This window comes from Fomitopsis serialis, assembly GCF_022376445.1.
Source record: "Fomitopsis serialis strain Sig1Antser10 chromosome Unknown B0H18scaffold_336, whole genome shotgun sequence".
Taxonomy (NCBI): Eukaryota; Fungi; Basidiomycota; class Agaricomycetes; order Polyporales; family Fomitopsidaceae; genus Fomitopsis; species Fomitopsis serialis.
The window spans coordinates 17,868-43,372 of record NW_025955296.1 but is presented as its reverse complement, the minus strand read 5'-3'; the positions used below and the strand labels follow the sequence as shown (position 1 = coordinate 43,372).

At 55.7% G+C, this 25,505-nt stretch overlaps 8 protein-coding genes across 8 annotated transcripts; 3 read left to right on the top strand and 5 right to left on the bottom strand.

The window, feature by feature from the left end:
- Positions 1 to 3,745: 3,745 nt before the first annotated feature.
- Positions 3,746 to 4,860, top strand: B0H18DRAFT_832894 (uncharacterized protein; the record flags this gene model as incomplete). Its single annotated transcript, XM_048039420.1, has 2 exons — positions 3,746 to 4,288; positions 4,792 to 4,860. Coding segments are annotated over 2 exons (612 nt in total), but the record flags the coding sequence as incomplete, so codon positions are not given.
- A 1,886-nt stretch (positions 4,861 to 6,746) lies between these two features.
- Positions 6,747 to 7,936, bottom strand: B0H18DRAFT_962241 (uncharacterized protein; the record flags this gene model as incomplete). Its single annotated transcript, XM_048043094.1, has 4 exons — positions 6,747 to 7,043; positions 7,099 to 7,281; positions 7,330 to 7,560; positions 7,616 to 7,936. The coding sequence occupies 4 exons, from the start codon at positions 7,934 to 7,936 to the stop codon at positions 6,747 to 6,749; spliced, it is 1,032 nt and encodes a 343-aa protein (XP_047884954.1).
- A 1,165-nt stretch (positions 7,937 to 9,101) lies between these two features.
- Positions 9,102 to 11,017, bottom strand: B0H18DRAFT_962240 (uncharacterized protein; the record flags this gene model as incomplete). The annotated part of the gene is made up of 5 exons (XM_048043093.1): positions 9,102 to 9,370; positions 9,422 to 10,182; positions 10,230 to 10,357; positions 10,426 to 10,583; positions 10,633 to 11,017. 5 exons carry the CDS (start codon positions 11,015 to 11,017, stop codon positions 9,102 to 9,104), a joined length of 1,701 nt encoding a protein of 566 aa, XP_047884953.1.
- A 637-nt stretch (positions 11,018 to 11,654) lies between these two features.
- B0H18DRAFT_1128729 (uncharacterized protein) lies at positions 11,655 to 14,708 on the bottom strand (the record flags this gene model as incomplete). Its single annotated transcript, XM_048035355.1, has 12 exons — positions 11,655 to 11,668; positions 11,720 to 12,159; positions 12,219 to 12,311; positions 12,360 to 12,433; positions 12,482 to 12,643; positions 12,697 to 12,930; positions 12,979 to 13,395; positions 13,441 to 13,665; positions 13,712 to 13,923; positions 13,980 to 14,072; positions 14,127 to 14,399; positions 14,459 to 14,708. The coding sequence occupies 12 exons, from the start codon at positions 14,706 to 14,708 to the stop codon at positions 11,655 to 11,657; spliced, it is 2,487 nt and encodes an 828-aa protein (XP_047884952.1).
- Positions 14,709 to 15,113: 405 nt separating this feature from the next.
- Positions 15,114 to 15,656, bottom strand: B0H18DRAFT_850105 (uncharacterized protein; the record flags this gene model as incomplete). The annotated part of the gene is made up of 3 exons (XM_048039600.1): positions 15,114 to 15,311; positions 15,364 to 15,537; positions 15,585 to 15,656. Coding segments are annotated over 3 exons (444 nt in total), but the record flags the coding sequence as incomplete, so codon positions are not given.
- Positions 15,657 to 19,473: 3,817 nt separating this feature from the next.
- Positions 19,474 to 20,721, bottom strand: B0H18DRAFT_892900 (uncharacterized protein; the record flags this gene model as incomplete). Its single annotated transcript, XM_048041361.1, has 4 exons — positions 19,474 to 19,794; positions 19,870 to 20,018; positions 20,067 to 20,362; positions 20,513 to 20,721. The coding sequence occupies 4 exons, from the start codon at positions 20,719 to 20,721 to the stop codon at positions 19,474 to 19,476; spliced, it is 975 nt and encodes a 324-aa protein (XP_047884950.1).
- Positions 20,722 to 21,392: 671 nt separating this feature from the next.
- On the top strand, positions 21,393 to 23,412 carry B0H18DRAFT_1128726 (uncharacterized protein; the record flags this gene model as incomplete). The annotated part of the gene is made up of 6 exons (XM_048035354.1): positions 21,393 to 21,600; positions 21,652 to 21,830; positions 21,882 to 21,964; positions 22,023 to 22,404; positions 22,454 to 22,729; positions 22,888 to 23,412. The coding sequence occupies 6 exons, from the start codon at positions 21,393 to 21,395 to the stop codon at positions 23,410 to 23,412; spliced, it is 1,653 nt and encodes a 550-aa protein (XP_047884949.1).
- A 1,574-nt stretch (positions 23,413 to 24,986) lies between these two features.
- B0H18DRAFT_835654 (uncharacterized protein) lies at positions 24,987 to 25,354 on the top strand (the record flags this gene model as incomplete). The annotated part of the gene is made up of 2 exons (XM_048039440.1): positions 24,987 to 25,122; positions 25,176 to 25,354. Coding segments are annotated over 2 exons (315 nt in total), but the record flags the coding sequence as incomplete, so codon positions are not given.
- Positions 25,355 to 25,505: the final 151 nt, after the last annotated feature.

Here is a 25,505-nt window from a genome sequence, read left to right as displayed (position 1 = left end):
AATATTACCTACGAGAATTTGGTTCCTAACACTACTATTCCATGTCTGCATGCAGGCTCCAATTGTCGGTGCCGGGGATGCGAAGGTCGGAAAGTACCTGGTGCGGCCGGGAGGCTTCAATGTGCCGATGAAGCGTAAGGGCTCGCATGCCCCGCAAGATAAGGTACGTGCATTTTTTGTCTTACTGCTACACCATAACACTGAGCGTCGAGTACGCAGGAGCGATCTCCATCGGTCCGGCGCAACACGCATCCTGCGGATGCCGACGAATCATCTGAGGCCCCGGTGAAGCGTCTCAAAGCTTCGGTAAGTGCTCAGACTACGCTCCGTGTGCACATAACGCGTGTTGACCACGACAATGGACCAGTTGACCACCACACAAGCGGGCCCCACGCATGCAGATAAGGTTGGTGCGGGCATCTCGGAGGCACTGCCAGGTCCGGACCGCATAAATGCGGCAAGGGAGGTAAGTACTGTTCACACTCCCATTGCCCATGTTTCCGTTTTTCGCTCTAATCACTTAGGTGTACCACCCTGTAGGAAAATCAGCAACGGGCACAAGTGGCTGCTGGGACCACGATCAAGCTCGGAAGATTTGGTGTTCCCTTCAAAAGAATGCCGAAGGTATGTCTTGCACACTGCGTGGGCTGTTTGACGCTAACCAGAATTCGTATTCGTGTTAAAAAAGATGCCAGGGACGTCGGGCTATGCTGGGCAGGTTACGCCAGCTGCCCTTGTAGCACATCCAGCCGCATCCGGCGATCCCGAGGTACCAAGGGGTGAGCCGGAGGTTGCTATCGTAAAACACACCAAGCCGGCCGGGAGAAGCACAAGCAAGGACACTGACGTGGAGGTCGTGGACGAGGGGAGCCAGAATGTTGCAGAGAGTGCCAACCGCAAGTCCGCGCCCCCTGTCCCCGTGGCTACTAAGCCTCGCCCACGCCCGCGCGTATTGAAGGCCCCTCGGCCCGATCCGTTTGGCCCAGCCATGGTGGGTCAGGACAAAGCCGCTACGCCCGTCGGCCTGGCGGAGCGATTCCGGTCTCAGGGTGAGGGATCAAGCCACCACGTCGGGGCTGATGCCGCGGTTGAGGATGACCGGGTGTCACACCACAATGCAGCAGAGTATGGCGGGGCTCCGGATCGGAGCCATCTTGAGGGCAACGAGGTCATGGCTTCGGTAGGTGCTCATGCCATCCTGTCACATATATACTCATCATTAGCCTCAGCCTTCGGAGATTACGCAGGTCGTGCTGAACAGGACTGAGCACGGTGAGTGTTGTTTGTAGTTACAGTTCCACACTGCCTGGTTCTCGGCACTGCCCCGAGTGTCATGTGCATGACTCCAGCCGACGCTCGTATACACGCCTGCTCAGCGGTGTCGGCTCGGGCATGCATCCGGACTGTATGACCACCAGGTGTCAAGTCTGATGAGGCCGTGTTTATAGCGTACCGAGTACACGACGAGACCATGCTGCTCGGCAGGGAAGAAGACCCATTTTTCACGTTTTCGGTGACAATGACTGATCGTCACGATCCCGAAAATCATTTGTGGGAGGCAGACAGTCACCCTGATGTGGACTGGCCGCCAAATTGTATTGTCATGTTTTCCAAGGCTTGATTACCTGATTCGCTGACATATCCGTACTCAGTTCCCGGACCAGCCTTCACTGGTGCCACACCGACACGAGTCGCTGAGCTCCAGGCGGAGAAGGCAATCATCATGGCTCGCATTGACGCGCTTACCGCGCTTCAAGCAGCCAATAATCGTAATCACCGCGCCGTTGACTGGGTAACGGAGTACTATCAGGCGCGGGGTCGGTCGGGGTAACGGGCATAGTCATAATGTGTGTAGTAAATCGTTGGAATGATCTGAATGCTATACTGGTCCCTCACACTGAAGTCGCCGAATGATATCTATCACGGATGGGCACTGAATATAAATGGTAAAACGGTCGGTGAGTCACAGGCCGGACCGTCGAAACGTCGGGCCGAGCCTACCCAGCCAGCCCTGGGTAGGTGCTGCAGGCCGTATGCAACGCCGGCCGGACCGTCGAAACGTCGGGCCGAGCCTACCCAGCCAGCCCTGGGTAGGTACTGCAGGCCATATGCAACGCCGGCCGGACCGTCGAAACGTCGGGCCGAGCTTACCCAGCCAGCCCTGGGTAGGTGCTGCAGGCCATATGCAACGCCGGCCGGACCGTCGAAACGTCGGGCCGAGCCTACCCAGCCAGCCCTGGGTAGGTACGGCAGGCCATATGCAACGCCGGCCGGACCGTCGAAACGTCGGGCCGAGCCTACCCAGCCAGCCCTGGGTAGGTACGGCAGGCCATATGCAACGCCGGCCGGACCGTCGAAACGTCGGGCCGAGCCTACCCAGCCAGCCCTGGGTAGGTACGGCAGGCCATATGCAACGCCGGCCGGACCGTCGAAACGTCGGGCCGAGCCTACCTACCGAGCCCCGGGTACGGCGGACAGGTTACATCAATCGCCGGCCGGAACGTCTCAGCAGTACTGGAACTGGCATTCTGAGATACCGGCCACCACGTCTGGTAGGCATTCATGGTTGACAGGCCGTCACGCTTTGAGTGGTTGTGCTCACTCGCCGGCCGGAGCGTCTCATTTGAAGAATGGTAATGGACGGCCGAGCCTACCCAGACGTGTGGGGAAACCCATGCATCCTGGCCACCACACCGCTCATGGCATCCGTTCAGCGTCGGCCGCCACGTTCCCAGCATTCCACGGTGCCACCGGCCGGAACGCTTGCATCGACCGACTGCTCGCTCCGGTCGGCCTCCGGGCCAACGTTCCAGACGGCCGAATCTCACTCCGGGTTTACCGTTGGTAACGGGTTAGACACACTAAATAATGTGGCTAAGCCTCACTTCACGCCATCAGCCCAAGGTCAGCTGCATCTTGTCAATGAGGCGAACTTCCGCTCCCGGATGTTTGTCTGGGCCGTCACCGGATCCATGTCCATAGCCCCTGACTCGCTTGGCATAGATGTAAGTGGTACTATTGTAATACGTATGAGTGTCACAGCCTCATAATAGTCTCAACTTATCTAGGTTTACTTCCTCAATGAGGGTGAAAACGGATATAGCCCAGGCGTAGATGCCCAGTTACGGGCCAATTACTTTCAGCAAGGTATCTTTTCGTTCGGAACTTGTGGTTCTCGGGTGCATATTCCGTTCCCTTATCTTCTCGAGCTCATGCGTGCTACATACACTCCTGAAGCTGACCTGCAAAACGCACGGGAAGCCTTTGATAATTGGGTGTTCTTGCAGACTTTGAATGCTATAGGAGGGCATGGTGAGCCTACTGAGTAAGATTTGACGTTTCGAACGGTAGACCCGGAGTGAGATTCGGCCGTCTAAGACGGTGCGGCCGGCGCCGGCCGGAGGGGTCCGGGTCAACGTTGCAGACGGTTGCGTTCCAACGTTCCGGCCGGAGTGCTGGCCGGCCGGGCACGTCTCGTCTCCAACGTTCCGGCCGGCCTGCACCCTGTCCCTGCGTCCCCCAGCGGTGCACCCGGAGCATCCCATCCCCCGTTCCAACGTTCCGGCCGGAGGACTGGCCGGCCGGGCACGTCTCGTCTCCAACGTTCCGGCCGGCCTGCACCCTGTCCCTGCGTCCCCCAGCGGTGCACCCGGAGCATCCCATCCCCCGCTCCAACGTGCCGGCCGGAGTGCTGGCCGGCCGGGCACGTCTCGTCTCCAACGTTCCGGCCGGCCCTCCACCCTGTCCCTGCGTCCCCCAGCGGTGCACCCGGAGCATCCCATCCCCCGTTCCAACGTTCCGGCCGGAGGACTGGCCGGCCGGGCACGTCTCGTCTCCAACGTTCCGGCCGGCCTGCACCCTGTCCCTGCGTCCCCCAGCGGTGCACCCGGAGCATCCCATCCGCCGTTCCAACGTGCCGGCCGGAGTGCTGGCCGGCCGGGCACGTCTCGTCCCCAACGTTCCGGCCGGCCTGCACCCTGTCCCTGCGTCCCCCAGCGGTGCACCCGGAGCATCCCATCCCCCGCTCCAACGTGCCGGCCGGAGTGCTGGCCGGCCGGGCACGTCTCGTCTCCAACGTTCCGGCCGGCCTGCACCCTGTCCCTGCGTCCCCCAGCGGTGCACCCGGAGCATCCCATCCCCCGTTCCAACGTTCCGGCCGGAGTGCTGGCCGGCCGGGCACGTCTCGTCCCCAATGTTCCGGCCGGCCTGCACCCTGTCCCTGCGTCCCCCAGCGGTGCACCCGGAGCATCCCATCCCCCGCTCCAACGTGCCGGCCGGAGTGCACCCTGTCCCTGCGTCCCCCAGCGGTGCACCCGGAGCATCCCATCCCCCGTTCCAACGTTCCGGCCGGAGGACTGGCCGGCCGGGCACGTCTCGTCTCCAACGTTCCGGCCGGCCTGCACCCTGTCCCTGCGTCCCCCAGCGGTGCACCCGGAGCATCCCATCCGCCGTTCCAACGTGCCGGCCGGAGTGCTGGCCGGCCGGGCACGTCTCGTCCCCAACGTTCCGGCCGGCCTGCACCCTGTCCCTGCGTCCCCCAGCGGTGCACCCGGAGCATCCCATCCCCCGCTCCAACGTGCCGGCCGGAGTGCTGGCCGGCCGGGCACGTCTCGTCTCCAACGTTCCGGCCGGCCTGCACCCTGTCCCTGCGTCCCCCAGCGGTGCACCCGGAGCATCCCATCCCCCGTTCCAACGTTCCGGCCGGAGTGCTGGCCGGCCGGGCACGTCTCGTCCCCAATGTTCCGGCCGGCCTGCACCCTGTCCCTGCGTCCCCCAGCGGTGCACCCGGAGCATCCCATCCCCCGCTCCAACGTGCCGGCCGGAGTGCACCCTGTCCCTGCGTCCCCCAGCGGTGCACCCGGAGCATCCCATCCCCCGCTCCAACGTGCCGGCCGGAGGACTGGCCGGCCGGGCACGTCTCGTCCCCAACGTTCCGGCCGGCCTTGGACAATACCGGCGTACCCCTAGAATTTCGCCCTGGATCAGGCAAGCCAAAGGAGCGTCGGCCGGTCGGACGATGCGTCAACCCATGGATGGCAGATGATCATATTATCTCCCATCAGTGTTGATAAGTAGTGATCATGCTGCGGGTCAGCCATCCTTCAAGTCCTTATCTGGGCCATGAGGAAGCCACATGCTATACACAAGGTAACCATGAGGCCGCTTTTTTTCAGGGACGTGTTGCTCATATACATCCGGCGTTGTCTGGGGACTTGCGACGTCGCTCGTACGACTCTGCATCGATCCCCACCATGGTCACAGTATCCCAAGTGCACAACCAGTACTGCTCGTATCTGGAGGCATTGTACCTCTACTTCCTCTCGCTGCCGGCATCGCGCCCCGGCGCCGCTCCGCTTCCCGGACTACTCCTCGACGTCTATCTGGTTCGCCAGGCCAGGCGTGCAGCGCAGATGCTGGCCGACGCGTACAGGAATCGCCGTGAGCACTCATCAATCGTTCGCCTACATGCTCATCCACTGATTCACCAGGCAGGGACTGTACAGTGGGATGCGTCAACTCATCCATGCACTGTACCGGACGATGATGAATTGGCCGGAGTGCAATACGAAGACTGCCAGGATCCGCTTACCATTGCTGACAATCAGGGCCGGGTGCTGATGTGGCACCTTCCCGGCGTGATCACGGAGGTCTTCCAGGTACGCCAGAATACATATGTCCACCGCCAACTGTCTATGACCGACTACAAGAGAGCGATATGGCAAGCCACGATCGGTCTCAATCCACTTCTCTCCCACAATCGCCCCAAGGCGAGTGCAAGCTGGAGGGAAAATATCGAGAATTTCCGGGAGCCGCAGGAGGGGGACGACCTTAAGCCGGCGTGTGTCGCGTTTTCGCCGGGGTGGTTCTGGCTCGGACACGCTGTACGTCTCCGGATAGACTTCCCGAATTGTTCGCTCAAAATTATCAGGGCGCCAACGACGTCCCCGTGGTCTCTCGATTGCTCACGGATCCGAACACCGGCCCGGCCGGTCGCATGTGGTTAGACGAGATGGCCCATCCGCATATCATCATATCCGGCATGCTGCGCATCATGCACCCGGATTTGTATGACGCCGGTCGTGCCTCTATTGAAGCTCTGCGAAGCGACCCGGACCGGGCCAGCATTGTAGATTTGTGGCACAACCCGTTCAATGCCCTTTCGGTAATCACGAACCGAGCGAGCCCGGTTCATCGGGACATGCTGTCTCCGAAGGAATGGTACGACATCCTGATGACGATTGGTGGCGATCCCGAGCAGTACATCAAGTTTCCGACTTTGGGTCTCCGACTTCCTTACAAAACCGGAACGGTCACCGCATTCTCGGGCACTCGCCTCCCCCATGATGTTCCACAGGCGTCGGCGGAGCGGATATGTGTGGCATACTTTATGCGACGCAATGTACATCGCTGGGCTGGGATGCCGGACGTGAGTTGGCGGAACACTTGGGAGTGAAGGTACTACGAAAGCGGGATATGTGTTGGGCTGGGGGGGAAATGGGTTTTCTCGTTTGGGCACTCGTAGTGTTTAGGGTTACAGGACCAGTACTCAACCACGAGTCCAAGTTACAAATGTGTGCACTTCACTAGCCCCCGACATACACATCGTTGACCGGCCGAGACTGAGTTTCTTCGGGCCGGGAACACCGCGTATCATCTCGGCGAAATGTGCAAGTCTTCATTGTAAGCAAGCAGTGGGAGGAATACATGAATGGAACTTGGGTGAAACGACACAAATTCTACACTACTCATTCACCAGCCTGAGTGACCCGGAAATGAGACGCCACTGCCGGGGCCCTTGGAGTCATCCCGCGCTGCCAGGCTTCCCACTCTGCCGCATTCGCTCGGGCGGCAGCGTGCCAGAAGTTGAGCTCCGCCTGGATATAGATATCCATTGTCTGCATGGCCCCTCCAAGTTGCTTGAACCACTTGAATAGATCGTTCGACATGCCTCCCGGCATCATTTCCGGGCTGAGGGGCGGGGGGTTCGGGAAGCGGGGGAGATATGCCCGGCTGATTTGCTCGGCGCGAACAGTAACTCCGTCCTACGACACAAATGTGCATAAGCAGAGAACGCAAATGGTGGTTAAATTGTCGTACACGCAACTTCTCTAACTCCAGTTGCTGCTCGAGACGGCGGTATTGTTCTCTCGACGCTCCGAGCTGCTCGGCGATGATCTGATCCATGTTGCGCTGGTTTTCACGCAGCTCCTGCAGAACTGCTTCCGGAGTGTTGCTTTCCGGCAGGGCGGGGACGGTTTGCGGGAGTTGATCTTCCGGTGGCTGGGATTAGCATCGCTGGAAACTTGTGCTTAGACCGAAACACTTTACCGTTGTGCTCGCGGAAGGAGTGTCGCTGGTTCCGGTGGGAGCGGGCGTCGCACTTTGCCCTGGTGCGATGCCGGATACAGCCTCGATCACATTCGTGACAATGGCCAAGTCGTTGCTTCCCCGGGGTGCCACAATCTCACAGTAAGTGGTCATTGCTTCGGTAAGACCATACGTAGCGGCCACCTCTGGCTTCAACAACTCCTGGAGGCCGATCATGAGGGCAGAGACCGACTGCATTGGTCGTATGTTAGCTGCACGACAAGCAAACGATACTGGGGCAGCTTACGATGCCCACGAGAAAATTGTTAAGCGCGCTGGGCATTGCAGGATTCTGCTTTGCCTTGGCGAGATTTTTGAGGGCCTTCGGATCATGATGTGACTTTGGCTGTCCGCGAGGAGTTCGGCGAGCATGGTGTTCATTGTTGTTGAGCAGCTCGGTCCAGACAACGCGGATAGTGTACGATACAGGAGTAGGTGTGGACAACATGCGAGTGCGAAGCGTTATCATCAACTGATCGCCGATGCTGAGCACGTGATTACATTCGGGGAGACATGCCTTCTTGGGTATAGTCTGCTCGGCACGTGTGGCACGTTGCCGACAGGCCATTTCGCAGCCCGCCTTCTGTAATGGTAACTGTGATATTTTACCCCCATCACCTTCCCATCCACACCCAGCTCTTATTTGTGTTGACTTGCCATATGGACATGGTGCGTTCTCATTGGTCCGCACCTATCCCACCGCGCGCATTAACCGGCATTGGCAGTCTTTCCGGCTCGAAGCCTTTCCTTTCCTCAGCTGGGATTGCTTCCATTCGCATTGTCTATCCCGTGAGTGCTTCCCACGGTTCAATGTACATCAAGATTGTGACATTAATATTTAGTTATGCCGAAGTGGTGCCCGAGCGGCCACACACATATTCGATCAGGCGATATCTGTGTGGACAGATCGTCATGTCGGTGACGTACGAGAGCAGCGAAATGTCCCTTGACATTTCCGGGATTGATGCCAGGCTGGAAAGGATTATGTTGCTGTTTGATGTGGTGGAGGCGCGGGATGGAATGTTAATGGATTGAGCCCTTGGTTCCAAATGCTTACACATGTATTCCTGCTGTCGTGCTTTCAATTTCTCCAAATGAGCCAGGATGATCACCGAACTCCATTACTTGGCATGCGATAGTGCAGGATGCCATCACGGGCAAAAGTACATTTCATGTCCTCGTATGAATTACCAGAGCACCGACAGTCCCTCTAAGATACAACTTTGCTCTGCCATGGCCACGCGGTCACTATGTATACAGGCATACGACATTCCGGCCAACACCTCGTTCACCTAACCCGGGCCGAGTATTTGCCTGGTCGCTCGGCCCGAGCCTGTGAAAGAGTGCTCGGACCGAGGGTTTGGGAAGTGCTCGGGCCGAGAGTTGGGCACACAACTCAGGCCTTGAGTTCTCAACATTGCTCGGGCTAAGAGCATGCCTGATACCTCGCGCCGAGAGTTTGGGCTGGTGCGCGGGCCGAGTGTTTGGTCATATTCTCGGGCCGGGATTCTCGACTGGTGCGCGGGCCGAGTATTTGGTCATATTCTCGGGCCGGGAGTGCGGACTGGTCCGCGGGCCGAGTGTTTGGTCACACTCTCGGGCCGGGACTTCGGGCAAGCATTCGGACTCGGAGCTGGGACCATGGGGCCTGACAGCTCGTCACAACCCTCGGAATATGTAAAATGTGTAGCCGGGTAGGTCGTACGATTACAAACTAAATTTCTATACTACCACTACATCACGACATTTGGCTCCAGGTACAGATCCCGCCATGCCACCTTCGCATCTTCACGCAGGCGATCAAACAGTGCGCCTTGTGCTCGGCAGTGCTGGGAAAATCCTGGGTACTCGGTATCGGAGTTGGTGGTCGCTAGTTCCCGCCACCGGCATGCTTCATGATCAAAGTATCGGCACACGGAGTCAAGCTCCCTGCGCAATATGGCGGCTTCTTCCTCCAATCTGTCAACCTTTGAACGGGCATGGAACCACTGTACCCTGTGAACTATGCGCGATGTCAGCGAGTTATTCAATGTCGCACCGCCGTCTCACGTACTGATTCCCAACTCGTCATTGCTCCGTATGTCGCCACCGACGTTAACATTCCATATCCACGAGGGGGATTTGTGCCGCTGGCCGGCCTTGTTGGGCTCGGCAATTGCGGTTACTGTCTTTAGATCATCTGGGGTGAGCTGCTGATATTTAGCTTGATCCTCTGCAGACAGGCCGAGCACTTGCATGGCCGCTCGGGCCCGGCGATAGATTGCGGCTTGAAGCTGTACAGCTCGGTCGAGTTTACCCAACTTGGTGAAGGATCGGGTGCGCTTCTTGTTGCCATCTTTCCTCCCGTGCCGAATGGTTGTCTGGAACTCAAACGACTTCTTGCCGATGAGAATCCGAAGCTGCTGCAAGGCATCATTTGCTTGTCCGCGCCGCAGAGTGAGCTCGTGCGCGGCCAACCGTTGCAATCCATTGGCGGTTAGAGTATTCCGCGTGAAATTCGAAGGTAGCCCGAGTTTCGTATGTTCCGCCGCCTTCACTGGGTATGGTGCGGGCGGTTTACTGGGAAAGATGGACCATGGATTGTTGGCATGTGCTGGGGGATCGTTGGGATCGTCTTCCCACTCCGCAGCCGAGTCGTCATCCACTGCTTCCTCCTCTGCCACGCCCCAGTCATGCCTTCGGTGAATTGCAGCCGCTCGCCGGTGGAACCTCCGGATCTGACTCTCGAGAGGCTTCCTGCGTTTGGCCAGCTTTAACTCTTGAGCCCCCGTCACAGTGGCCCCCATTTGCTTTATGTCTTTCTGGATTGCGAGTCTGCGGGGTGTCAGAAGTAACCCGGAAAAGGCGGTCGAAGCACTGACTGTTGCTCTTCAAGCTTCAGGCCGTCGGCAATCCAGTCCGCTGTGCCAACGCGGTCCCCGCCGTTACCCTCTTCTTCTGCCAGCTTAATCTGAAGTTCGAGCCGCGAAGGCACTGTCACCAAATCAGCCTTGAGCTCGGCATGGAGAGCAGAGTGTACTAACTAATTTGTTTCTTCGCTTGATACCTGTCCATTACCTTCACGTCCCGCAGCCTTCGTCGTTGTACTATCCTGAGTTCCCTCCTCCACTCTCCCAAAATCTCGGCATCGACACTGGCCTCCTTTGCGGTGAGGTCGGCCTTCATGTCGGCCAGCAGTGGCCGATTGGCTTTGATTTTCCTTCTCAGCGAAGCCACTGTCCTCCGTCAGCCCAATGTGTGATGCCACAATCAGCTAGACCATACCCATGGTGATCATCTTCTTCCAATTCCAATTGTTCATGTGCCGGTCGAGGGTTTCCTGCCGGTGGGATGTTGACATTGAGCGGGTACTACCCGACACGGGATTGATCCCCGACCATTGGGTTTCGATGATCTCGCCGTCCGCTTCCCCGGCCCCCTCGGTGAAGGTGAGAGAGTGCCGGAGCTCGCACTCCGCCTTGTGACCGTGAATGTGAAAGAGGCCAATGCACTTGTATAGGACGAGGCCCCCCGGCATTTGAAGATAAGGATTGCCGTCAAATCGGTCATGGAGATGGACGTGGTACTGGCACATGATGTCGTATGATACATAGACGTGCCCAATACCTCTCGAGCGGTAGCCGAGAGCATTGGACAGGGAGTAGTCCATGTTCATCCATCAGGAAAAATCTGGATGTCTTTCTGTTCTTGTATAAGTACCAGATCCAAATAAGCCACAAAAGGTGCCTGAGACAAGTCCAAATCTTAAACAGTCTTATTGAGACGTGAAAGGCACATTTAGTCTTTGTCACTTCCACAAGACCCTTGTGCCACCTCTAATTGAGCTCCTCTCGTACTCTAAATTAAGACACAATGTTGGCAAAGAACGTTCCTCCTTTATTTACTTTGGTGCTTATTTGTGCTCTGCTGTGCACTGCGTTCACTCAGAATATTTGCGTACAAAATGATAGATAATGTGGGTATTCCATGGTAGTACTGTTACAACAAAGACAACAACATTCAATGGCAGTAGCATTACAACAAAGCAATCATATCAGCAATGACCACGAGAACCACGAGAACATAGCGAAAAGCAAGAAGGAACTACAAGCACAACGTACACCTCGTAAACCGTACAACAACTCGAGCTCGCCACTCGAGTGCCTTCGTTACGTCGTTCCAGGGTAGATGAGGTGATGGTACTACGAATTAATGTTTGTTCCCCTGTGCAGAACATTACCAATAACCACACGTTACTAGTACCAGTAAATACACTTACCTTGGATGACGACTAGTAGTGGAGCTGTTCAGGCGTTCGCCGCTGCAAAGACTTTTATCAAAACATAAACCTGCTCCAGCAATCGAAGCTTACCGTCGCCTTCACCCTCGTTGACGAGCTCCTGCCCTTCGTCATGCTGCTCGATGATCTCATGCGTATGCGTAACCCCTTCGCCCTCAGGCTCGTCGCGATCCTCCTTGTCCAGCTCGTCGACTTCTTGATCAGCGCCACGCTTCGGCGACTTCGCACTAGAGGTTTTGGCCGACGATTTGGCCGACGATGAAGTTGGCTTGCCGGATCCTGAAGGTGGTTTGACTGGTGCACCAGACCTCCTCGGACTCGACGACGTGCTTGCCACCTGCGCCATGCTCGCGGGTTTCAACGCCTGACTCGTGCTGATGGACGTCGCCCTCTTCCTCTCTTGGACAGGAGACCCCTTGCCGACTTTCGAACGCAGGCGATCTATCTTGAGGAAGCTACCGTTCCCATTGTCGGATTCTTCTTCGTCCACCGTGTTCGCTTTCATGCGACCTCTGCCGACGTCATTGTGAGGTGAGCGAGCAATTGTGTACAACCTGTCTACACCACTTACGAGATTTGTGCCCAAATGATGGCCTTCGTCTCTCGATAGTGCTCAGGCGCCTCAGCCTTGAGCGTCGCCAGGATGGCCATCAGGCCATCCCACCTACTACTAGTTAGCAGTGCGCCATCCTCGAATCAATAGATCACTTACTTAGCCGCGAACTGCTTGTTCGCGAAGAAGTTAGCCTGTCCACGAATGACGACCTCCGTCAGTGCAGACTCAATCTGTTGCAGGTATTAAGAAAGCTGTACGATCACAGAAACTATACTCACAGCATTGCACACCACAGCTATCAGATTGTCCGGCACCTTGCGAAAATCGTCCATCGCTGCATGTATGTTGGCGTCGGCGCGCGCACCCAAAGCCCACTGTTGGTAGATGAGCTCTGCAATTGCCTCGTGGCGGAAAGGCTCGTCCTGGTTGAATGTAGTCGCCTTGCTCGTGTTAGATTTTTGAATGCATATTAGCAATTAGCTATCTCACTCACCTTCAAGTCTAAACGCTTTCGCTGGTCGAAGACGATGTCGATGTCACTGAAGACGAAGTTCGGGATATGGCGTGAACCCCCCTCGACAACGTCCGTTGCGTGCGTTCGGAGCAGCCATGCGGCTACTGCGCTTCTTTGCTCGGCAGACAGGCCTTGCAGGCCATACATCTGGTCAACGGCAACCTTGGCTTTTCTCTTGAGCTCATTGCGGAACTGGGATGCACTCGCCCAGACCTGAAACTGATCAGTGTACCAACCACCCAGCACGAACAATTTACTTACCACGGTGTAGACGTTCTGCTGCAGCTCAAGACGCTCTTGCTCAGCCTTCTCCTCCTCCTCGCGCTCTTTCTCAGTCTTCTCTCTCTCAGGCTTCTCGTCCTTGCTCTTTGACTTCGGACTGATCAACTGGAACGCCCTCTTCAGCGCCTTAATGCGTTTGCCATCCTTGTCGCGCATATCGCGCGCATCCTCCACGCTGTAACGAATCAGAGCGTCTCGCTTCAGTAGGCGTCCGCTGACCACTGATGATTCCGACGTCCATGCGGTCTTGAGCGAGATTCGCAGGCGCAGGCAGTTCTGCGCTGCGGTGACGAGGGCTCTGACGTCGATGGGAAGGTCGGTCACCTTGGCTCGCTCCCTGCGCCCTCGACCTTTGGAGCGCTTCTGCTTACTCTTGCCCATTTGCTCAGGCAAGACCTGTATGTTGAGCTACGAATTGAAACCCAGTAGTTCGCGACTCACCACTACACCGTCGTCATCATCTTCCTCCTCGAGCTCGTCGTCATCTTCCTCATCTTCATCGCTGCCTTTGCCTCCTTTCGGCTCGTACTCCTCGTCCTCGTCACTATCATGGTCGTCACTCTTGTGGGCGTCGCTGTCGTCGCTGCTACTCGCACTAGTATGTCTCCCAGTCTTCTTCTCCTTGCCCTTGTTGTTCGCCTTCACTGCTGAACTGAGGGCTGAAGACTGAACAAGCATTAGCACGTAGCAAGGCCATTTTAACTCAGAATACCTTCGCTGGCACCGGCACGTCAATGTACACTTTGCGCCTCATCACCGACGGCGATGGTGGGTCGCCCGACGATATCGTCTTCTTGGAAGATGGAGACGCAGCCAGCTTCTTCGGCTTCGTAGCGATCTGTTGATCCTGGTAGCCAGAGTCGTCCCTTGAATCATCACTGAGGTGCGCAGCCTTGCTTTTACCCTTTGTAGATGCCGTCGCACCTGTAGTATCATTTGCTTCAATTGCAATTAAATGAACGTGAGGCTGCTCGACGTACCGAGCGACTTCGCAACAATTGCCTCGTCCTTGTCCAGGTAGGCTGATTTCCTCGCTGTCTGTTGAGCTCCCCTGTAAGCTGGCTTCGGCTTGGCTAAGGTGCGGAGAGTTTAATGATCTTTATCGCTACAAAAATGAGAAGACGTACGTCGAGCCCGAACTTCCTTCTCCTCGGTGCCCTCCGATATGCCCATCCCGTGGTTCTCCTGACTTTCCTTGTGCTCGTCACTGCGAACCTCCTCATCAACCGCCGCGTCTTCGTCTTCGTCTGCGCTGTCCTTCATCTCCGCCTCTGCACCTGAGCTATTCGCCTGATCAGAGTCTCCGCTGGCTTTCTTCTTCTTCTTCTTGCGCTTGGGCTGCTCTTCTTCCGAAGAACCTTCCTCGTCCCTGATCATGGTGGCCACTCTCTTGCGGACGCCTACGATCGTGGACTGCTCGTGAGTCTAGGCTATTGTTGCATACCTACTCTGTACTCACCCTTCACATGCGACTCCTTGTCAGCTTTCTTCGCATCCTTGGCTTTCTTGAGAAGTTTCGCTAGGGCCTGAGCGTCGGACGCGGATAGACCACTGGTATCGACATCCGGAACGTCGCTGTCAGGCGACGCCTTGTTGGCAGTTTGCTTAGCTTTCGCGCGCCCCTTCTGACCGGCGCCTCGTGCAGCTTGCGGTGTTTGGCTAGAGGCTGAGGCTTGCTTTCGAGCACCGGAACGAGTGCGGGACGCCATCACGAGAACTGCGAGACTACTGACAGTGGTAGCAAGATGAGGGCGGACAGTGCCCGGCGGGAGCTTTCGCTGATTCCGAAGGCCGCCGCGCTCGCGGAGTTCGCGTTTTATCGATCAACTTGAAGAGTCTTAACTTACACGCCAGCTCTACAGTGTATGAACTTTGTTGTACCGTTCTTCTGCAGTAGAACGAATGTCATTATTCATACACTAATTAAATGAATCATTGTGAGCCCAGCCATTACGATCATTGTAGCACCATTTCGAAATTTCCTTGTCTGTATGTAAGACGATAGACGCACGGCGTCCCTCATAATGCAAGTTGAAGTGAGTAATACGACACGAAGGGAAAACGACAAAGTCACCGCAGGTCAGAGGGATGACAATGCCTGGTTCATCCAGACATAGCTCTCCTCCAACAAAATCTCCCACCGCCAGCACTAGACACATGTCGTAGTCTTTGTTGTCTCGGTGAGCTTGTGTGACAACGTTCAAATTGATCACAAGACCCAGGAAGGGAGCCGAGAGCGGCATGGTGTTGCCTGGTAATATCTCCACGAACTCCTCTAGTCTGGTGTAGAAGTTTGGGAACATCGTAGCTAGCTAATCCAATGTAGTCAGCTTAAGCGGTGTATCATAAAACGAATTAGATCACCTTGTTGTCGAGCCACTCGAAGACGTCACCGAGCACGTTTCGCAGTGAGCGATAGATGTCTTCGTGCGCAGCCATATCCTTGGACATGTAAGGCAACATTTGACCGTAGTTTATTTTGAGACCGTTGGGTCGTGTTAGCATTGCTGGAGGCACATTGCTAGGGGCCGTGTTGCCCTACATGAATTGTAATGGCGGTACATGACAATTGCAGGAATACATACCTGTGTGCAGTGGCGGTTATACCACGAGAAGTGCAGCACTTCAAACGTTTGATCACCACCAGACGATGCAGTCTGCATCGTCTTCAACGGATCGAAGGGAAAGCAGGAGGTGAGGTGATCTGCCAGGCACTCGCGCATGTGGGTCGGCATCGAAGTACAGATGCCGACGATAGTATCTGCGTTAGTATCTTGAATAATAAGAACGTCCCTCCAAAGAACTTAGAACGAAGCCGATGAACATAGATTAGGGAAACACTCACTCGCACATGAGTTGCGATATCTTCGTGTGGAGAAGGTGCGCGGGCGCGAAGGAGAGCGCACAGGCGGCCGAGACCGTAGGGCGGAGTACGTGCCTACCCGCCGGTGCCCCGAGCTTGACCCGGAACCGTACCTGCCCCGGTTACTGACCCACCGGTACGGTTTGTTTTGTTTGTGCACGGCTCCGTGCGGGGCCGGTTCGCGGGTCCACAGGGTGGTGGGCGTAGCTGGCCGAGGAGACAAGAACGCGCGCAAGAGTGCACATGCGAGAGGATGCGCAGATCCTGGGATGGTGCGCAAGCGAGACGGTGAGCTAGGGGGGCTACAGGCGGGACAGCAAGACGACAGCTTACTGTCGATGTTCTCGAGGTAGAAGCCGCCCGGCCAGATGTTGTCGAGCAAGCCCTCCCGGAAGTACACCCTGCATGGTGGTTCGACTCTGGAGCTACAAGGTCGGTCGGCCGTTAGTAACCCACTCGCATGATGAGGTCCAATTTCTCGCATATCGTGTCACCTTCACGTGGATCGTGAAAAGGCTGCTCGCGAGACCACTGGCGGACACGAAAAAGCTGACGCGCTTGCTCAGCGGGCTCGACGCTCGCGAGGAGCGACACACCACCGTGCCCAGCGCATGCCGAACTCAACCGCGCGTTTCCGTTCAGGCGGTATGTAGTGCATGCAGCGTCGATGGCGAGCGAGCGAGACGGCTGGCGAGAGGGACAGCGAGATGGCGAGCGGCGCGAGAAGTCGGGCGTGAGCATGAGAGATCGGGCACGAGATGGCGCGAATGTGGGCACGAGAGGGCAAGCAGGCGGGCGCGAGAGGACAAACAAGCAGGTGCGATAGGATAAGCAGGTGGGCGTGAGAGGGCGGGCAAGCGGGCGGGCGAGAGGGCGTGTGGGCGAGAGGGCATGTGGGCGAGAGGGCGTGCAAGCAGAGTGCACTGACGAACGCGCGGGCATTTGAGCGGACGCGGGCAAGGCACCACCTCCTGGACCGTGGTGACTAGTACCAAGAATTGTCCGTAGGTACGCAGAAGAATACTCACCTTTGCTTTTCGTCCGTCTGCCTTCCTTTTGTTCACCACTCCGACCCCTTGTCCTGCTGTGTTTGCCTTAGTTGCCTGCGTTTGTTGCGCTAGGGCTTGTCGGGCGAGAACGTGCGCGTGAGTAGGCGCGAAGGGTGAAGGCGAGCGGACAGGCGGGCGAGAGCGGACAGGCGGGCGAGAGCGGACAGGCGGGCGAGAGCGGACAGGCGGGCGAGAGCGGACAGGCGGGCGAGAAGGTGCGCGTGGATGCGCGTGGAGAAGGTGCGCGTGGAGAAGGTGCGCGTGAGCGGGCGCGAAGGCGAGGACAGTCAATTGTAACATGTCTAATAGCTGACATGCTTACAAGTACTAGCGAGATCTCATTAGAACGCCGTCTACTGATTGGCAAGTCCCGTAAGTACCAAGTACCGTAAGTATCATTAGCTACCATAGTGTCTGGTATGCGTAAGAACTGGCCCAATTATTGAGTAAAAACTTGGAGGCTTCATCTAGTATAGTATGAGTATTCCATTGCACAGGTAATCTCTCTTCCGCATCACCTACTGAACCCGGGAATCTGGGTATCAACTGACAAGATTGACGTATAGTATGGAGGGGGATAATATCGGCGACTGGATTACCGTCCGAGCGAAGAGGACATTTGTTAACCGAGTACATCATGTGGGTGGGGTCGGCGGAATGTGGGAGCTTTGCGTACCACTCTATGTATGCAAGTGGTCCTTGTTCTGCCCATGCTTCAGGAGCCATCAGGGGAAGGCGAGTGCGAGGGTCCTTGATGCGCTCAGGAAGCCTGAAAATGACTTTGACGCGTCCGATTCTAGTGCCTATCAGTGAGCGTGCATATCAGCATCAGAATTATGTAGAGCAGCAACGTTCAGAGATATTACCTTGCAATCCTGTGGCTTCAGCGTCCCCATCTTGCAACACGACAACAGTGTCGAAACGACCTGGTTGTTCTCCGATTGGAGGACGCGCCTTGACGGCGTCAGTCTCGTTCTTGTCGTCAGTCAACGATTCCGGCGCAAACTTGATGCCATGGAACACGTCAACGCGATCGAAGGGCATGCGAGAGACGGCGGTATGGAGCTCGGTGGGAGTGAGACGACGGTTGTTCTTGAGCATATAGATATATCGTGCTAGGGTGTTCGCGAAGCCCGGTGCCTTGTGTCTGTCTTCAATACGGTCTAGTGACTGCATTCGAACTGTAGGATGCTTCGGTAGTTTGATGCTAGTCTTGCCTGGGGGTGCGACGGCTGGGTCGGTATCGGAATAGTCTTCTTCATCATCATCTTCATCGACATCCCTCTGCAATCGTCTCCGCATTGTCGAGCTGAAAACGACCATTTTCTCCTGGCGTGCAAGCCACTTGACCATTTGCGGGCGTGCGTTCCGGTGATTAGATGCACGCCAGCCGTTCTTCGCGTAGTCGATATGGAGGCGTTCGAACGCCTCGGTATTGTAGTTATCCGTCGTTCCTAGCATGCGAATTGAGTCGACATAATGTAGAAGTGAGTGGAATTTAGGAATATTGAGATGTTCTCGTACACCGCAATTTACGAGAACCTCCTTGTTTTTGTGGAAAGCCTTGAGCGCATCCTCCATGTATCCTAGGGTTGCATCGTCATGCGTCGAGTACTGTGCCAAGTAGATGAAGTCGAGGATGGCACGAAAAGCAAGTACAGCGTTCTTGGGGATCTTGCCGACCAAGCATCCAAGTAGAATACGCGCCATGTACTTGCGCTCGGTGCCGGAGACCTGAGCTAGAGCAGAGATACCGTTCTTGAAATGGCGCGTTCCGAACGCAGGTGGCAGGCAACGGATACGACGGTCGAGCTCCTGCTCGTCGACTAGTTCGGAGCACCACTGTACTATATGCTTGAATACCCCTTGATATAACTGGTGTAGGACATCCGGTGTGATACACGCGTGGATATCGGTGTAAGGCAGGTCGCGCCAGAAGGGACGTACTATATATCCACAGACGTTCAGTTCATTACACGCCTTCGCATACGCAGCCGAATCCTTCTTGCCGCCGCTTTTCTCGGTTGCGCGTCGCAGTACATCGAGGGTCCATAGGGACGTTCGCGCTGTTCCGGGAGTGGGCGACTCGAGGTTGTCCTCTGGGAGTTGACATCTGGGACACGTCCCGTACTTCGAGCACGTCACCAAACATTGTTCCGGATAATCAGCGACGTATGCGGCTAGAATCGGGTGCACCCTGCGCACTGCACCGTCTCCTCCTGTCACCTCGATCCCAGTTTTTCCGGCTTCGACAAGTGGTTCCAAAATGACGCGGACGGACGTATGAAATAGCTGCTGAGCGAGCGCGCGTTGCTTGCGCTTGGTGATCCCGTTCGAATCGACTTTGTCCACGGAGAGGTACCCAATGAGGATACACGCGTGTTCGGACGGTTTGCGTCTCAGAGCGCGAGGCAGGTTGCCGAGTGTCATGTAGACAGGGTAGGCCGATTTTCCACCAGAAAACTGTGTGAGTTGTGTCTTATCCGTCGCGATGATGACCGGTGCGACGGCAGAGCCATCAGGCAAGAGGCTCTGAGGTCAAGGTAAATATTGGCTCACTCACTAAAGTACAGTAAAAAGAAAACTCACCTGCACGGCATGCCACCACCGTCCAGTCCACATCTCGTGGTAGATGCGACTAGTTCGGGATGAGTCGCTGAATATACGACGTGGTCGATAGACTATCTGATCGGCATGGGCAGGATTGCCCAATAAGGTCCGTATCGCCTCGATTATGTCGCGGAACTGTACCAAGTGCCTCTCGTCAGGTCGATCCTTGAAGCTCAGCCACCTCTCTTTCCACTCGGCCCTCTCCGGAAGTGAGTCTACTCGTTGAAGCAGCACACGTGAATTGTGATAGGATAGACCCAGCCTTTCCTGAAACTAAGAAACCGTAGCCACATAAGTATTTGTGAGTACTATATGTCAAGACAGTGCAAGCAAAAGACGACGACCTACCCCAGGTATTTCCAAGACTCTGTCTACAGAGGATTGACTGAGGCCCTCCTGAACCGCCCAAGACGCGAACCTCCAGTCCATCTCGGACTGGAACGGCGCCCAAGGGTTTGCGGTTTCTGCCTCATCTTCGGTCTGTTCTTGGTCTTTGTCTGGAGTCTCTCAGTAACAGGACTGGATGTACTGTATAGCGTACTCACCTGGTGGTTGCGCCTCCCTCTCCCTCTCCCTCTCCCTCTGATCCAGCCAGCTCCTCCGTATGTCTTCATTCGTTCGGATCACCGTTGCCGCGTTCATATCGATATCTTCCACTCTTCTGTCCTCATTGTCGTCCAAAGCGAGGGCGTTTCGCCTGGAGGCCCTCGAAGACGGTCCGGCAACGCTAGAGGCGCCTTGCTGTCTTGGTGCCGAGACCTCAATGAAGTCGAATGTGGATCCTATGTCTGATTGATCCTCTGGGTCTTCATCTGAAGACACGGATGAATTGATGGGGGTGCTATGAGGGTTACCAGAGTAATCCTGCTGCCCAGCGAATAATCCGCTTCCGCCTTCGCCCCTGTCGTCGTCGTCGTCGTCGTCGACACCGTCACCGTCTCTACATAAATTTGAATATCGAATGTCACTGTTAAGGATTCACAGCACTCACCGTCCCACAACCTCAAGGCGTTCATCATCACTGGAAGAATCGAAATCGTCAAAGTCGAATATTTCTCTTAATTTTCCCTTCTTGTACCAGGCGCATCTCTTGCTCATGGTCTGGTGCGCCGAGAGACCTTGCATAGTGTCGAAGCCTTCATTGCACGCCGCGCACGTTGTTGAGAGCACATCTTCCAGTGAGCGCCGTCTTTTTCCCATAGCCTACCTCCAAATTAGCACAGCAGTCGAAAAGTCAGAGGACGGACTGGCTCACCAGATCGTAGGCCTAGCGGAGAAGGCAAAAAAGGCCTCTCAAGACGTGTGCGCGCCTCTCGGGTACGCCTATTCGCCCCAGAGGTTCCTTACTCAATTGGCCTTCCGTTACATAACAGTCTTGACAGGCATATCCGCGGGAAAGTGTGCGTTCCCACACTGCGGCGGTTATTCTCGTTCTCTCCTCCCATCTCCTACCTTTCCTGTCTCTGTCTCTGTGCACGAACTTACTAGGTTGTGTTCTCCGGTCAGTCTCACCTGGGTTGTCGCTCTCCGTCAAACCAACCGTAACCAGCCGTTCGCGCACCGTCGATCGTCGATCGTTGATCGACAACTGCTATACTATTGGCAAAAAGTGAGTCCTAATACCTACCTCTACGACTCGCGGTCTGTAGGTTCGCGATCTACGGTACTCGCGCTTCGCGTACCTTTGCGCTAGCGCAGTGGCGTGGGAGAATGCAGCTCCATGCACTGTTGCCACGTGCCGCCAGGGACCGTTGACAGTGACAGGCCGCCGGATTGCGGTGGGAAGGTTAAGGAGCCTCCGGATCCGCTGCTCAGGTCCTAGTCACCCTTCAAGAAGAGTTCTATCGCTGTGTCTCCCTTCGGCCCACACCATGGCTTCTCTCCGTCATCCCGCTCGGGTGTCGCAGCCCTACCGACTGTCTTTCTACAATACTCCTGGACTTACTGACGGAGCCAAGTCGATCGACTTGGACTACAGGGATAGCCACAACCTCACACCTCTGGGCCGCGACGATAGCTTAGAAGGGATTGTCGTAGCGGTTGACGATATAGAATCAGATAACGGGCAACTACTACACGGTGAGTAACTGTCTGGTTTACATATCGCCTGCGTTCCCGACTCTTGCACAGAGTACTCGGACTCAGAAGCACGTTCGAGCTCCTCCAACGCGGACACCGCCAACGCCACCAATACAGACCAAAGCGACGCGTACGATACCGACAACGAACACCCAGAGACTGTACTTCAAAAGGTCTTCTCCGATCTACTCCTGGACCCGGACTGGCCGTACATTCTGGACGTTCAGAGAGTGAGTGGCTATTACATTAGCGCATGCCTTGCATGTCTGATTACGCGGCAGACTATCGAGCTGGAACCGAGCGACTGGGATCAGCTTGTTGAAGACGTGCTCCACCGGGACGACGACCTCTACCGCCTCTTCTCGTGAGTCCCTGGCGCAGGTAGTACATGTTTGGGCTTAACCGATTCTCCCTCGCCATAGCTTCCAATACGACTGCGATCGCCGTGTTCTCATCATGTCTACCCCTACCCTCCTTCACGAGAAGGTGTCCAACTTCATGGCCTCTATCGTTACTACGCGCTACGGCGAATCTTACGTCCTGAAAGTGCCTGGGTTGCAGGGCGTCCTATCTGCCGAGACGAAGAGGGAGTTCGTCGGCCCTCTTCCTGCTCCTAACGACCCTTCCAGCCATGTGCGAAGGCAGATCGGGCCTGCGCTGTTAGTCCCTGACGGCGCTGTAATTCTGAGCTTCCCGGACCTTTTGCGCTGCAAGAACAACATTCTGCGGAGCAAGTACGGTGAACACGTAGTCGGAATATTTGAGAAGGGTTTCTACGAGCCTTGGGAGCATGTTCTGTATCGGGTACGTAGCGGTTTAGCTGCAGTTCGAATGTCTCTAAACATGTCTATAGTTCGGCCAGTACAGTGGTCCCAGGACGTTGAACCAAGACCCTAAGGACTTGCCCGTGTTCATGATGACGATCAAGATCATCGAGCATCCGAAGTACCACTCTCCATTCCCCTCGAACAAGCCTACGCCTCCACAAAAGAAAGCGTTGCGGGATCGCTGGTCGCCGATTGAGGACGACACGCTGTGCATGCACGACCCTGGCGATCCGAAGGAGAGGCTGACTGGCAAAGTTACCATCGGCGAGCACACGTTCTGCGGGGAGCTCGAGGCGTACCTGGTGCTGATATCGTTCGCCAACCAGCACCGAGCGGCGTTGAAGCGGAGCTACCAGGCTCAATGGACGTTGTCGTGATGGGTGGAGGAGGGCTTTGGGATTGTGAGTTGAGCAGCGCGAACTCTGGTTGACTCTGAACTCACAGCATACCAATTTTCTAGAAGTTACAAAAGAAGTACGAAGGCGCTGAAGAACAACAACTCAAGGAGTTCACGAGCCTCTGGCAGACGGTCTTCTCGATGTACCAGTCTCGCCTCTGGGAGAAGGGAGGTAATGCTTGGCAGGCCTACGACAAGGCCCAGAAGGATGCCGGCGTCGACGTGTACAAGCAGGAGGGCGTCGCCGTAGCGTGGAACGATTTCATGCGCAGGGCTCCGTTCAGAAATCCGGGAGCACAGAAAGCGAACGTGGGCGAAGTGCCGGTGGACGAGTTCATCAAGTTCATTGAAGCCGGTGCGGTGTCTACGGCGAAGCAGCGTTTCGAGACCTTCAAGAGGGAATGCTGCGGGTACTCGCCGGATCCGCCTGCTGCCGAGATAGACGAGAGCGTGGACTTGCTGGACGAGAGCGATGCGCACGACCAGTACTTGAAGCGAAAGCTGGAGCAGTGGGAGGAACTGCACGAAGAGCGCGAGCGCGAGTTGAAGCGTCATCGTGATGTCTCAAACGAACCGGAGTCTGAGTGAGTGTTCTTTCCGTCGAAGAAGGTTGAGGTGTACTATCTGTGCGGACTTGGACATCGCGCGTCGTGTGTCGTACGTTCGGGCAATTCACTCTACGCTCCGTACAACGTCACCTAGGCACCTCATCCTCCACCTTCACATTGTCCCTGGTAGTCTTGCTGTGGTATAGCTGTCCGTACTTCTCTCCAAACTCGCTCGCCGTATCGCTTATCGCTCGTCGCTCGCCGTACCGCACATCCTGTTATATCGCTCGTCAGTCGGCTCGTCATGTAGTACTGTGATGTCTGTTGTACGCTTGTAACATTACGCACTATCGGAATACACACTATGTCACATTGTCAATGGGTTATTGGACTCCAAGGCGCGTAGCTGCACCAGAAGATGAATGCATTGCTTGTGGCTATTTGCCCTCGACCTTGCCAGGATCCTCGTTAGTACGTCCCACTGACTCAATCTCAACTCCTTCATTGCAACGCAAGATGCAGCTCACTGAGACCGAGGCCGAAGAAGTTCTGGAACTCCTTGTCGGAGCTCCGAGACTTAGTGTTACTCTGTTGGCCTTACGCGATCGTTTACGAGGTGTGTACGATCAACTCGGGTCTCCAAGATCGGAAGACCGTCCGAATGAAGACAATGCAGCATCTGCACTTGCAGAAAGTGTTGCACATACTGCGACAGAAAGGCAAATAGTCGCGGCAGAAAGGCAAATAGTCGCAGATGTCGACGTCACTGAGGGTGAGTGGCCTATCTCAATTTCTTGACATGCTCATATTCTCTTCAGAGGTGCACGTCTCCTTGTCTTCAACTGGTGATCAAGATCATGAAGCCATGTCAGATAATCCCATAGGTGTGTTGTGATTAGACTACGATGCTCTTGTCTGATATGCTGCTTTCTTAGAGAGCTTGGGACCGAGACGCCGTGAGCAGCGACGTGCCTCCAAGCACACACCTTACCCTCGTCCGGACCGGCGAGGACGTGGAACCGTGTCCAATGATAGGTCGGTAGCGGCGTATATGCTACCACCGTGCCCCAGAGGCGGCATAGATTTCATCTGTGCTGAGCCAAGGTCAGAGTGGGAGACCAGGGCTGAACCACGACTCCAAGGAGCTAGACCGGCAACTACAAACTTCATAGCCAACCTCACCACCTGTCTTAACAGGGATCAGGTGTTGGCGACTTCTCACTCAGTCGTCTCGCTAGGTAATGTCGAGGGTGCTATGTCCGCCTCGGAACGATGTCTTCCAACGTCTGGAACTCTGGTCGGTTTAGTGCAACGCTGCGCTGCTCTCGAACGCAAAGGGGCAGCACACGACTTCAGCTGCATGATACTGCTTATACAACTAGTGTATAAATTCATACGGTGAGATATATATATTACTGTCGACTAATTGCTTTCTGACAAGGAACGTCTAGTATTTCTAAGCCGAGCGCTGTCAATGTTGCAAAGATTTGGAGGGACCACATATCGCACCTAGAGAATGCACCCTCCAAACGCGCACTGCAATCGTGGTATACCTTGGGTACAAGGTTTGCGAAGATAGCTGAAGGAGGTAAGAACGCTCGCCCTGAATGTATACAACGTCTCACATATTCCGCAGGAACTGTCTATGCTCTCCTCGTGATTGCCTTCAAGGGGCTTCGTGTTCGACTAGCTGAAGCCGAAGGTACGATCAGTGAAGAGATTGCCAACATTATGCGAAGACCGAATCCGAGTGAGCACGTGTTTTGTTTTCCTGGACATAGCAGTACTTAACATATGAAACAGATACACCGGCAGGACGAGCTGTTCGAGATACGCTCATACCTGTGGTGTCTCTGCTGAGGGCCAATTGTCCGTTACGCCTATTGGACTTGTTTGGTCTGGACAACGTTGCATCGCAAGGACTCTCAACACAATCGCTTTGCGGAGATCTTGACAGCTCTGACACGTTCTTCAAAGTTGTCTCATCCAAGTACGTAGGGTTGGTGCCTGTCAAACAATGTGCGCTGAGCAGTCAAGTATTTAGCTCCTTCGCCCTCCTTTCTCGTGACACCATTTGCTGGTCCTCGTGTACCGTGGAGATCCCTCCTGAATCCCGGTGTCCAAGTGAACCCA